Source organism: Hibiscus syriacus, unplaced genomic scaffold (assembly GCF_006381635.1).
Source record: "Hibiscus syriacus cultivar Baekdansim isolate YM2019G1 unplaced genomic scaffold, ASM638163v2 tig00111210_pilon, whole genome shotgun sequence".
Classification (NCBI taxonomy): domain Eukaryota; kingdom Viridiplantae; phylum Streptophyta; class Magnoliopsida; order Malvales; family Malvaceae; genus Hibiscus; species Hibiscus syriacus.
The window spans coordinates 1,456,899-1,470,156 of NW_024063021.1; the positions used below are offsets into that span (position 1 = coordinate 1,456,899).

At 35.4% G+C, this 13,258-nt stretch overlaps 1 protein-coding gene across 3 annotated transcripts; it reads right to left on the reverse strand.

Moving 5' to 3' along the window:
• Nucleotides 1-2,243: 2,243 nt before the first annotated feature.
• LOC120156005 (transcription factor bHLH74-like) lies at nt 2,244-5,522 on the reverse strand. 3 transcript variants are annotated; one of them, XM_039167431.1, is made up of 8 exons: nt 4,258-5,521; nt 3,917-4,150; nt 3,770-3,835; nt 3,596-3,664; nt 3,026-3,097; nt 2,785-2,928; nt 2,616-2,697; nt 2,244-2,531 (listed from the first exon to the last, which is right to left on the reverse strand). In XM_039167431.1, exons 1-7 carry the CDS (start codon nt 4,759-4,761, stop codon nt 2,650-2,652), a joined length of 1,137 nt encoding a protein of 378 aa, XP_039023362.1. In that variant the 5' UTR covers nt 4,762-5,521; the 3' UTR covers nt 2,244-2,531; nt 2,616-2,649. The 3 variants fall into 3 exon arrangements, with proteins under 3 accessions (XP_039023362.1, XP_039023364.1, XP_039023365.1); XM_039167433.1 differs by having other exon boundaries at nt 2,604-2,697; XM_039167434.1 differs by lacking the exon at nt 2,616-2,697 and having other exon boundaries at nt 4,258-5,522.
• Nucleotides 5,523-13,258: the final 7,736 nt, after the last annotated feature.

Genomic DNA, 13,258 nt, shown 5'->3' on the forward strand with positions numbered 1-13,258 from the left:
GGCAGTGATGCGCGAACAAATTTTTGCCGCCAATTCTTCTCCAACCAAGTGAGGAAAAAGGGAATGATCTATCATTGACAAGAGCCACGATGCAAGGGCGCTATCCTGGGAAACAAACAGCTCGTAGTCATCATTTTCCACCACGGCACTGCCATCAAGAACCACCGTCGGACTGGGCGGTCGAACGTTGACATTCAAAAGTTTTTCCAATCGATGACTTCTAACGAAGAGGAGAATATGTTGCTTCCACAGTAGATAGTTAGACTCATCAAGGATCACACTTTCTCGCTTATTTATAAACATGCCACCGGAAACAACACCTGAGGTGGCCAGAGGTGAAGACTGCATCACCGGAGAAAAGCAAATACCCTTGGTGACCAAAATAGGAGTAAAAAGATAATTGAGTGACAAATGATGCAATTTATCCATTAAAAGGTGCCACGTGAAAATCACCTATTAAGTTTTTTATGGTCAGGTATTAAAACGAAACAAAAACTGATAAATTAGATACTAAAGATATTCTTTGCCCCAAAAAAAAGGTGAAGTTTATATATTAAAAATAACAAACAGATTACAACTTAGTTGGACTACTTTATATATATATATATATATTAGCAAGGGAATCTTTTGCTCATGTTTGGACAAAAGCAGAGCTGGGAAAAGGGTTATAATTGTATAAAGCTTGATATTGATATTTTCTAGTACTCTGAGATGGATCAAAAAGAGTGGGTGGGCATTGTTATTCTTAAAATTTTTAAATTATCAATTGATAATTTATTTTTATCTTAGAATTTTGTAAGTTCGATTCTTTTTAAAATTTTAAATTTTTTCGCTTAACATAAAAATTTTAGTTTGTCCCTGCTCGTAACCATAAGTACAAATATATATTTAATCACGTTTAAGTTTTTTTCCTCGCTGAATTTAAAAAAATAATATTTTGTTACTTTCGTTTTTATTTAATTAATATGTAGTCATTAAGGGTTAATTGTCACTAGACCTTTAAAAAGGGTAAACTAAGTTGTGACCATAGTGAATATATAAAATTAAAAAGAGTAAACTACACAAATGATCACTAATGTTTGAGTAAGTTTTCGATTTTCCATTGAAGTTTCAAAATAAACAAATTGGTCACTAAAACATCAAATGGGTTATTTATATCTAATTTACCTCAAAAACTTTTTAATTTTCAATTTTTTTCAAACACCCCACTATATCAACTATATCCGCATGAAACATTCTTCACGCAGCTCTCATCTAAATACGGTTTGTTGGTTGCACGATAAAATCATTACGTTGATCAATGTCTAATGACAATTAATTCTCAGTGACCACATCTTAATTAAATAATAACGAAAATGATTAAATGTTTTTTTAATTCAACAAGGAAAATTGTAGAAAACTTAAACGAAAATTATTAATACTTTAGCTTACCAATTTATTCTACATGAATTAAATGACTTTTTAGTATTATATTCTTTTACCTATTGATTTCAATTTTAATACATATATGTAGCAGCTTCTTAAGTATAGTGTGTGGCAAGTTGTGCACATAAATTTCAAGTCAAATATTTCACTTGAAAAATTAGGGGAAAAATCAAACGAAATTTTATTATGAAGAATAGAGTTACAATATTGGTAGATTCTTTGGTTGTTCTCTTTGGTGAAATTTTAGTCCAGTAATTGTTAAGATTTGTTCTTGAAAGGAATGATCCACTTTAATTGTTTGTAAATTTGATCTTGACAAATGAGTCTTGATCTTTCAAATAAACAAGATGAACCAATATTTTCACATAAAAAATAACACAGATTCAATTTTGCCCAAAAAAATATATAGAAAATAATAATATTTAAATTTTGAAACAATACAAGAGCCTTTTCCATATTTAAACCTTTAAAATATACTTTTTTTAATTAATCACTGGTATATGATTTATTGATCGACTAATTCAGATCAGATACTACAGACGTAATGCCTATCCTCCCAACTCAGTTTGTTCCATCGCAAATGTCAGGATTCGAACCTCTAACCTTTTTTAAGAGACCTAATACCTCATTTCCACTAGATCAACTAGTTATTGGTTAAAATATACTTTTTGAAATGCAAGATATTGGAAATTATCAAATTATGATAAGTAGAGGGATTAAATCCATCTATAAAATGGCCAGAAGAAAGTGGTACAAATGGAACTATTCTTTTGTAGATAGCAAAACAGAGTGGAATTTTCTTGAATTTAGAAAGTTTATCCAATCTATAAGATAATCTCCTCAACACCATATTCCAATCTTTTCACAAAGCATCAAACAAAAATACCAATAAAAAATGAAGATTCCATCAACCAAACTCTTTGCTTTGTTTTCCAAATATACATGATCTTGTTGGAAACTTAATAACCTATACAGCTGATCCTGGATTTTACCCCATGAACTTATCTGCATTTTACTTGAAACATATGAAATTCTTTGTTAGGAGGGACTAAGCTTCTTTCTCATGTTAGTTTCTTCCCGATATCACATCTCTGGTTTTAATCGACCTGCGGAACGATGATAAGAGGCTTAAGGTTTGAAAATTGGAAGAACATGTTGGAAAATATTTGTCTGTTTACTTGGATGAATACCGTTTAGTCCAAAACCATCGATGGTCGAACCCGACTAAAATCCCATTTGAAAAAGATTGTGCAGCTCGTTTTCTAGTACGGTCTGTTAATAGACAGAATAGTGTTTGAATCGGTATTCTGATGAGCAAAGGGCGAGAAAAGAATGATGTTTCAACGTTCTTTTTAATACCTGAGGCAAGAGAGGGAATTGTGGATTTGAATTTGGGACGCCTGAAATTGTTCCGAGAAAGGTACTAGGGGAGAAACTGTGAGGAGAGTTCGTCCCTGGACCGAATCCGAGAACTGCAGCACTTCCACTCCGTGGATGAAGAATCTGTATTGGGGGGAGAGTAAGGATTCATGTTGCTTCCAATATATCAAATCATATTTGATTGTATACTTTCTTTGTTACATATGGAAGAATAACTTACATCTTTGGATAGAATTCTGACTAAATCAAGGTTTAGCTCCGGGTTGACGGTGGCGAGTTTCATCGATAAAAACTGCATTGGAAAAAAGAAGTTAATTACATTCATTGGCATTTTGTATACTATGATCCAAGTAGCAATGTCACAAGCACTGATTCGAAGTTTCGAACATACATCACATTTGTAAATATGCAATGGTACTCAAAATTCATGTCCTAAACCTTGGTATAATACTGCAAAAGCTATAATATAAGGCCCCGAGGCGAGGGAGTTCGTATTTGGTTACAAGCCGATGGCAAGATAAGTTGCCAGAAGAAAAGATATTAACTCAAAAAAATTCACTCAAGGATGATAATCCATTTCCATTTCTTATCAAGGACCAACAAAAAGTTAAGCAGATTATCCAAAGTAAGGAAACTTCGCTCGATATTTTGATTCGAAGTTCTGATTTAGCTACTTGATTGTGTTAGTTTAGTCCGAAGAACTATACCTCAATAACATCGAACGGAGCTCAAGTGCATGATAACTTTTGATGTAAACAAGAAATCCTTAGTTACAATCATAGTATTGTACCTCAACCTGCTGTTGCAATGACTGGACATAGTTGATAATCTCATCCAGCATTACAGCTTTCCCAGTAATCTAGCACAATGAAACCACCACAAATAATCAAGATTCCGTTTCGTTTCAAAAAATTGTATCCTCATACCCTTGTACAAATGTGTCAATTATGCAACCTCTGCTTACCTTATTGCACCCTGGTACGAGTTCTTGAAGCAATCTCATTCTCTCACTTATCTTCTCCCTTCTCACCTGCAAACACGAAAATTCCCAGATTCATTACCAAGTTAAGAACACAAATATTGTTCATTTAATATCGGAACAGGAAGTTACCCTTTCTGCAAGGCTATGACTGTTTGTAGCCTGACCCCTTCTTGCTCTCACATGGATGTAGTTTTCTTTAGGAGATTCCTCGGACTGTGAACTGTCTTTATCTTGTTTAGCAGTTTGCTTACCACGTGAATTAGCACCCGTATTCTGTACCGTTTTCGGTTTCTTCCTGGCCTGTTCCCTCGGACCATCACAGCCCTCACTAGACAGATTCATTACAGGCCCTTCATCACCATTCTAATGCAAATAACAAAGCTGAATTACCAAGTCTGCGGTATGATAGATTGTCATATTGCTTCATTTTTTATAGCATTTGTAAACATAGATTGATATCAACAATATACCTTGCATGATCTTAATGGAGAGCCGGATTCAGGAGCACGTTTTCGGATCTTTCCATTAGGCGTGATGTCTACAAGCGCTTCTTTTGAGATTTTGCGCTCATCAAGAAATAGTAAACTATTTGTCGAACCCCTTCCGTTGCCACCCTCGGTGTTTAGAGCGAAATCCGGGGGGCACCTGCTGTTGGCAACTTGATTGCATTGTGGTACACTAAAGGGACCAACCATTTGAGAAAAATTTCCACCATCAAAGCCAGTAAGCTCTGGAACCAACTCAACATAGCTTGGATCAGATTGATACTGGGAAACATGGGAAGTGCCACTAATTCCCTGATTTTCCATCACAAGATGGTAATGGGAAGCCATTGAAGAACCTCCAATGCTTTCACTCTGTGAAACAATTGGATCCCAACCAGAACTGAAGAAAGGATCTGATGTATTTGAAGACTTGTTGAACATGGATATTGAACTCATTGCCAATCCCATATCATCATTTTCACTAGTCATTTTCTAAGATTCAAAAGCTAAAAAGAAAACCCAAATTCTAAGGAAAATCAACCTTTGGTTTGACCAAACATAGTTTGGGGGGGATATCTTGCAGACTGAACAAGGAACAAACAACAATGGCAGCTTTATAGAACTGAGAGAATGCTAAAGTAAAGAAACAAAGAAAAAGTGGAAATCAAATACATCTGGCACAAGAAAATCTTAATAGAGACCAACTATTTAGCTCTTGTTCTGATAAACCCTAGGATCAAATCTACTCTGCAGCAAGGCAAAAAAGAGAGAAAATTCCTCCTACAGGACATGAAAGTGAACCTTTCAGAGTATAAAGTTAACAGCTTGCAAGTGTTAAAAAAAAAAGCAGATTCCGTTTGTATTCCTTTGAGCCTAGAGAAGAACAATAGTTTTCTTTCTATTTTTTTTTCCACAATCTCAAGGAGGATCAATTCTTGTAGAATGAAAAGAAAGCATCCAAGTTCTGAATTAACCCCTGGAAAAGGAATTTGAAAAAACGAGTGTTCCAAAAAATGGCCAAAAAGCATCAAATTCTTACTTGAATTATGCAAGAACTGAGATGAAGCAGGATGTCATTCACAGTCCCCCTGAAATTGGGTGTTTGATGGTACCCTAAAAGCATCAAATGCTAAAGCTCTTTTAACAATAAATCAAATTCACTAATTTGGAACTAGCACAAACACCAAATGAAGCATTAAATTCCAACCCTTTTATGTTTAAACCCTCAGAAATTCAGATGAGTTACAAGACTAGAGAGAGAAAGTAAAAACTTAATAAAGAAAGATTGAAACTTGCAGAAGCTTAAGGGTGACATGTATGTATATATCTATGTATGAATGTATGTATTGTTCTCAAAAGGCAGACCTAACTACTTTGCCAACTGCTCTCTCCTCCTAAATTATTGCACAAACTAAGTGAATTATACAAATGATTTATTTAAACCCTATTTTATTTTTAATTTTTGACTGACACATTTTGCCAACTACTATTCTGATTAAACAAGAACAGGGCCTTCTTTGCTGTTACACACTTATGGCTCTCACACTTGCTAACTAACCCCCTCTTATTTTCATTTATTTTAAGAAAAAAAACTCTCAATTACAAGACCTAAGCTTTATCGTCCTCCATGGACCCCACTCTTTTCCCATCACATGCTTCACATTGTCCCCACAAAATCTCCCTTCTACACCATCCTACCTATTACACGATTCTTCAACCTCTCGAATATGATATGTGTTCGATATGAAAATATAAAATAATAAACCATTTAAGTTGATAAAAGTCATTAGTGTACATTCATACAAGATGTTTCGACGGTAAGATGTGTGTAAATGATAATTGTTAAATATATTCTGATCAAATATTATTTTTGTAATCAATTTATATTATTAAAAAAGTCTGTAACAAAAAATTTTACTAACGTGTCAAATTTCTTGGTTTCATAGGAGAAATAAAAGATGAGAGTCATTGATGAATAAAATTCGAGTTGACTAAAAATAAATAAAATTTTATGTTGATCTAGTGTTAAAAAATTGACTCGACTCAAAAAATTCAAACAAAGTTTGAATTATAAAATATCACTTGAATAACTCAAAATCTTTTGTAATGAATGGATTAGTTTTCAAGTTTAAGTTGAGTTTTTAACTCTACGTGACATATGTATACCACATATGAAAATATATATATAAGTATTTATGTTTATCGTGTGTGGTTATAAAAGTTTATTTAAATTGGAATCAATTAATATTATAATATTATAAATATTTATAATTAAATTTAAATAGAAACTCAAACAGCTCAATTCGACTAGACTTTTATAAATTTAACTTAACTCGAAAAATTTAAAATAAAATTTAAATTATAAAATAAGACTCATCAACTCAAATAATTCTATTTTTTTATTCGACTCGATTGAATACTCATAATATTATTTCCCATGTTTTTTTATCAAAATTTTTAATTGGTTAATGAATAAATTAATCCTCGTAGGAACATAAAGAATAATGGAATCTAATCATCAATTTCAGCTTATTATCCTGCTACAGCTTTCCAGCTGTAAGCTGATTAAAAAAGATCCACCTCGTCAAAATCAGACTATTTGGTCAACTTCAAGTCCCTTGGCTGTGATCTTGCTGGAAGTAAAGATTGTTTATAACCAGGGGCGAGATCAACGGCTGATTTTGCTTGGAAATGCATGATTGATGAACTGAACTCATTGTCCACTTTTACATGAAATGTGCTGTTATTGTTTCGATTTGATGTTTGATGTGATCTTTCCATACGTTGATGTGGGAAGTGGACCCCACGTCAAAGGGATCGGATATGGAGATGGTATAATGGGGATGGTACACCTAACTGACCTGTGTGGCTACTCACACCAAATCATTCTTCTCGTTACCAAATGATCCAATAAAGAGTGGGCTGTCATTTGTCAATGACAAATATTTGTTATTATATTTTAAAATATTATCGGCTAAAATATTTTAAAAGAATATAAGCAAAAGTTACAATTAAATCAAACATTTTGAACAATTTTTTGTTATTATACCAACTGTTTTTAAAGAATAATATTTTTTTGGTAAACTAATTATTTGATCATCCCATTATTATCATATTTTCTATTTTGATCACCCAGTTGATAAAACATTCATTTTATTCACTAAGGAGATAATGAAATTATAATAAACCTATTTAGCCATCAAATTGTTATTATATTTCGTTTTCTGTCATCAATCATTTAAAATTTATAAAAACGATGATGTGAATAATAATGTATTGAAACTTCAATATTTACATATTCTTTTAATTTAATTTAATTTAAAATAATTTAATAAAATTAATCATGACTTATAAATTCTATCTATTTATTTTTTTATTATAAAAATATTAAAAAATTGATATTGATAAGTATACCACAAACATTTTGACAAATACATGTGGCATGAATTATCTTGAATGGTTAAAGAAGTTGGTGACTGAGAATTCTTTTGCTGGTGAATTTAATTGCTTAACTGGGATTATTTTTTGAGAAAATCGCCTCAGTGATCAAAAAAAAGTTATAATATACGATTTTAACCAACTTTTTTTAGATTTGCCAAAATGACCAACAAAATCGCAACGCGAAATAAAAATCGCAACGCGATCCCCAGAATCGCAAATCAGTTTCCAAAATCGCAACGCGATTCTTGAAAATCGCAATGCGATAGTACAAATTCGCATTGCGATTTTCCAAAATCGCAACGCGAATATGAAAATCGCAACGCGAACACATAAATCGCAACGCGTATCCGTAAATCGCAACGTGTATCCGTATATCGCAACGCGTATCCGTAAATCGCAACGATAATACATAAAATCGCAACGCGTATCCGTAAATCGCAACGCGATATTTAAAGCGCCATTATAATCGCTACGCGTATTTTATTTTCAAATTACAAAAACGAATATTAAGACAAAATCCCGTAATCGCAACTCATAACCTAAAACCTAAAATCACAACTCAGTCCCATCTCCATCTCTCACTCTCTACGGCGAAGAAATCCATCCCCATCTCCGAAGATTTCCGTCCCCATCTCCGGCGAAATCCCTCACAACCATTCACGGTCAGAAATCCCTCACAATATTCAGAAATGGAAAATCAACCTCCGAGGGTTAGTTTTTTAATTATTTTATTTTGAAATGTTTGCATTATTGTAGGTTTTTCATATTGAAACTGATGATAAGTTTACTGGTCATTTCAATAATAGATTAACCATTTCACTTAGATTTCATTTCGCGTTACGATTCTGTCGTTGCGATTTTCATTTCGCGTTGCTATTCTCTCGTTGCGATTTTCAAGTTAGTATTTGTCTTTGTCTTTGTTCTGTCTTTTGGTTGAAGTAATGCAATCCATTCAAGTTTCAATTTGCAGAAGAGTCGCAATGAGATAAATGAAAATCGCAACGAGAGAATGACTGTCGCAACGAGAGAAATGAAAATCGCAACGAGAGAATCGCAACGCGAAATGAAAATCGCAACGAGAGAATCGCAACGCGAAACCAAAATCGCATTGCGATTTTCATTTCGCGTTGCGATTCTCTCGTTGCGATTTCATTTCGCGTTGCGATTCTCTCGTTGCGATTTTCATTTCGCGTTGCGATTCTCTCGTTGCGATTATCATTTCAACCAAAAGACAAAACAGTGTTGCAAATTTTAGTTTCAAGAATAAACTACTACTTTTATGTTTATTGTTTTTGGTATATCTTCACAGTGTAGTTTTGGTATATCTAACTTGGTATGTTTATTGTTTTTGTAGAAATTTTTTTCGGCTCAATTGACCTTGAGAAATAAAGTCAGCCTGGCCACTACAATTGCTTCGAAGCTTTCACCTGCTCAAAGACAATTGTTTGAGGAAACCTGCTTCGGGCCATGGCTGAGAGTACAGCATCCGGGTGGAGATGCTAATTTGACCCATTTGTGGCTTCAGACCATGACATCAAATCTACCCGACAGTATACAACGTGGTGAGGAAGAGATATGGTTTCATTTTCCACCAGCGTATACTTGTTTGGGCGGAAGGAGTTCTGCTTAATCACTGGTCTACGATTCGGACACGATGATGTAGGCCGGTACACTCGTCATATCGCCCGCCCATCATGGTTATCCGGGTTTTTCCGGATGAGTCAATGGAGAAGCCGAACCTACATGTCGACGACCTGAAGAAATTGTTTAATAAGAAAGCTGGTTTCACTCGGATGGATGACGTCGATGTTGTCCGAGTATGCCTTCTACTACTTGTGTATGCCGGCTTTTTAGGCAGAGAGGCCAGACAACCTATTCATCGGGAGCTAATAATATTGGTAGAGGACCTGAATGCATGGAATCTGTTTCCGTGGGGTTCGTATATATAGAAAGCTACCTGGACTAAGTTGTCGTCTGCCTTTGATGACCGCAAAAGTTTGCGGGGCGATGGGTCCAAATACACTTTGTCAGGCTTTGTTTGGGCCTTTAAGGTAAGAATTTCTATATAATGTTTCTAAAATTATAATTAATTATTTAACAATTACTAATTTTGTTATTATATTGTTTGTAGATTTGGATATTCGAGGCTTTCCCCAGCATGCGTACATATGCAATAAAAACGTCAAATGATATTCCCAGGGCTATTTCCTGGAATAGGAAAACTCTGTTGGATTGGGAAGACTTAATACCATATGCGACAATAAATAATGTAAGTTAACACAAATACTTTCATATATATATAAACAAGTTATTAATAGTAGACGTTTAACTTTGTTTGAGTTTTTATATTTTAGGAGGCCAACATTCCATTACAAAGACTGACACCCACGGAGGAAGAGCTTGCCACTGATTGGTGGCAAGCTAGTCAGAGTTTTTTTGATGGCACGGATGATGAGCAGCATCCACTTCCTCCAATTCGAGAGCCATCACCTCACCTAGAGCCATCACCCGATCGACCCGACTATACACCTCTAGAACGAGAGCCATCACCTATCCCGTCACATCATCGAGCCTCTTCTCCACCATCACCTCATGATAGGCGACCGGCAAAGATGCCACGACTCCTATCTCCCTGTTCTCCACCTCCACCTCAACGGGATGAGTCAAGGGAGTTACGTGATGAGGTCAATGCCTTGCGTGAGGAGATCGGTACTCTACGCGATAACGATGGTGCATGGCGTGTGGAGGTATCAACTTTACGTGGTGAGGTTGCCGCTCTACGTGAGATGATAGTATCGTTGCAGAATGAGGTTCATACTCTACGCAACGAGGTAAGTTTAAGATTTTCCATATTTAACTTAATGATAAATTTACTCGTAATTTCACTTAGATTAGCCATTTCACTTAGATTGCTTAGTAAATTTATTCGGTTGCTGCCAATTCTGCTAAACTGTGTATTCTTTAACACTGTGAAATAGTATTTGTCTTTTTTGTCTTTTGGTTGAAGTAAATTTGTTCGGTTGCTGCCAATTCTGCTAAACTGTGTATTCTTTAACACTGTGAATAGTATTTGTCTTTGTTTTGTCTTTTGGTTGAAAGTAAATTTGTTCGGTTGCTGCCAATTCTGCTAAACTGTGTATTCTTTAACACTGTGAAATAGTATTTGTCTTTGTTTTGTCTTTGGTTGAAAGTAAATTTGTTCGGTTGCTGCCAATTCTGCTAAACTGTGTATTCTTTAACACTGTGAAATAGTATTTGTCTTTGTTTTGTCTTTTGGTTGAAAGTAAATTTGTTCGGTTGCTGCCAATTCTGCTAAACTGTGTATTCTTTAACACTGTGAATAGTATTGTCTTTGTTTTGTCTTTTGGTTGAAAGTAAATTTGTTCGGTTGCTGCCAATTCTGCTAAACTGTGTATTCTTTAACACTGTGAAATAGTATTTGTCTTTGTTTTGTCTTTTGGTTGAAAGTAAATTTGTTCGGTTGCTGCCAATTCTGCTAAACTGTGTATTCTTTAACACTGTGAAATAGTATTGTCTTTGTTTTGTCTTTGGTTGAAGTAATGCAATCCATTCAAGTTTCAATTTGCAGAAGAAGAAATAGTTTACTTTCGCAACACGAAACTTAAAATCGCAACGCGAAACCAAAATCGCAACGCGAATGAAAATCGCAACGACAGAATCGCAACGCGAAACCAAAATCGCAACGACAAGATCGCAACGCGAAACCAAAATCGCATTGCGATTTCATTTCGCGTTGCGATTCTTTTGTTGCGATTTTCATTTCGCATTGCGATTCTGTCGTTGCGATTTCATTTCGCGTTGCGATTTTGGTTTCGCGTTGCGATTTTAAGTTTCGTGTTGCGAAAGTAAACTATTTCTTCTTCTGCAAATTGAAACTTGAATGGATTGCATTACTTCAACAATAGACAAAACAAAGACAAATACTAACTTCAGGGTATTAGTTTGAAACATATTTTTCTTTGTTATCTGATGCATTTGTGAACTATGATAGAATAATGACTGGGTGAATACAATGCAAGTTTGAAACATATTTGTCTTTGTTTTCACTGTTTAAATATCATGTCTGTTTATTTACTGATTTTTGTATTTAATTATTTAGCGGCCTGATAGAGTGGATGCTTTACGTCGGGTTATGCTTGCACGACGGAGTTCACGCATCAGACAGCGTGCACGTGCTATTAAGTCTCCGTACCCCCAATAGTGCGAAGACACCGCAAGAAGAAGCCCGACTCGCCTGTCATCCCTCAAGAGTCCACTCCTATCGTTGAAGAGGCCCCCCCTATCATTCATCGAGAGTCCCCTCCCACCGTTCAAGAGGCCACTGTTATCATTGAAGAGGTCCCTCCCACCATTCAAGAGCCCGATTCACATGGGTCAATGTAGCTTCTTGAGAAACCCTCTGACGTGCGGACATGATGGATCAAGTTGGCTCGATGAGTTACCGGCCGTACCATACCGGTATCTGAAGAGGAGAGGGAACAACTACCGGACACAATCTGGATAACACCCTTTGGGCTAAGACGCTGTGATTTTTATCTACATGAGCAGAGCCAGGGTGTTTCACGACATATGCAAGCTCACCGATGATTATATTTGTTGCTTGATCGGTCTTGGTGGGGCGTATTATTAGGGGTCGAAGACAATGGCTATTTCGTGGGGGGGGTAAGTCTTATATTTTTCTTATATTTCAATTGATTAATTTTTTTTAAATTTATGTAAGTCACTAATATATGTCTTTTTTTGTAAAACAGCATATCGATGCGTGGGTGACACGTCTTCTAATAATAAGAAAACTTAAGAAAAATAAAAATATACGATATACAATTATGCCGACGTCTTTTCACGCCGTTCACTTGAAGAATGCACGAGATGAATCATTTGATTTGGGCAATGGACAAGCTAAACTTTATCCTGCATGGTGGGAGGTCGATAAGGTTAGTATTTATTTTAGATTGAGTTTAAAGGTTTTATGAAATAAGTGCGCAAATGAATGAATTATTACTTATGATTGCAGGTGTTTATCCCTGTTTGGAACGTAAACATTGGATTCTCGTCGAGCTTCAGCTCCCCCTTAAGACAATAGTGTATGACAGTATGATAAATTACATATCATTGGCTGATTTAAGAGATGTTATTAAGGGATGGAGCTCTCATTTGGCTAAATTCTTGGATGCGATCAATTATTGGACTCGTTCTGGAAACAAGAAGCCAAAGAAGCTCAATATTACAGTTATTAGAGACGAGACCGCGCCACAACAAACGAGCGGAGCCAGAGGAGATTGTGGTCCTCTCGTATGCTTGGCGTTGGAGCGTTTGACGACGGGAAGCATCGAGTATCTACCTCCCACCGATAGAGATAGAGCTGCAGTAGGCTTGTGGTTTCGGCATTATATGGCTAAATCGATATATACGAGACGCTGCCTACCTGCATCCGCGTTATAAAAATGTCCATAAACAATTGGTAAGTTTATATACTTTTGGTTTGAAAATGTTTGGTTAAGTACCTAGAATTCAATAATTTGCT

Coding starts and splice junctions, on each gene's coding strand:
- LOC120156005 (XM_039167431.1), bottom strand. CDS start 4,761: ATGACTAGTGAAAATGATGATATGGGATTGGCAATGAGTTCAATATCC. Junction 3,836..3,916: donor GTCATAGCCTTGCAGAAAGG/GTAACTTCCTGT, acceptor TCGTGTTTGCAG/GTGAGAAGGGAGAAGATAAG. Junction 2,929..3,025: donor TCAGAATTCTATCCAAAGAT/GTAAGTTATTCT, acceptor CCCCCAATACAG/ATTCTTCATCCACGGAGTGG.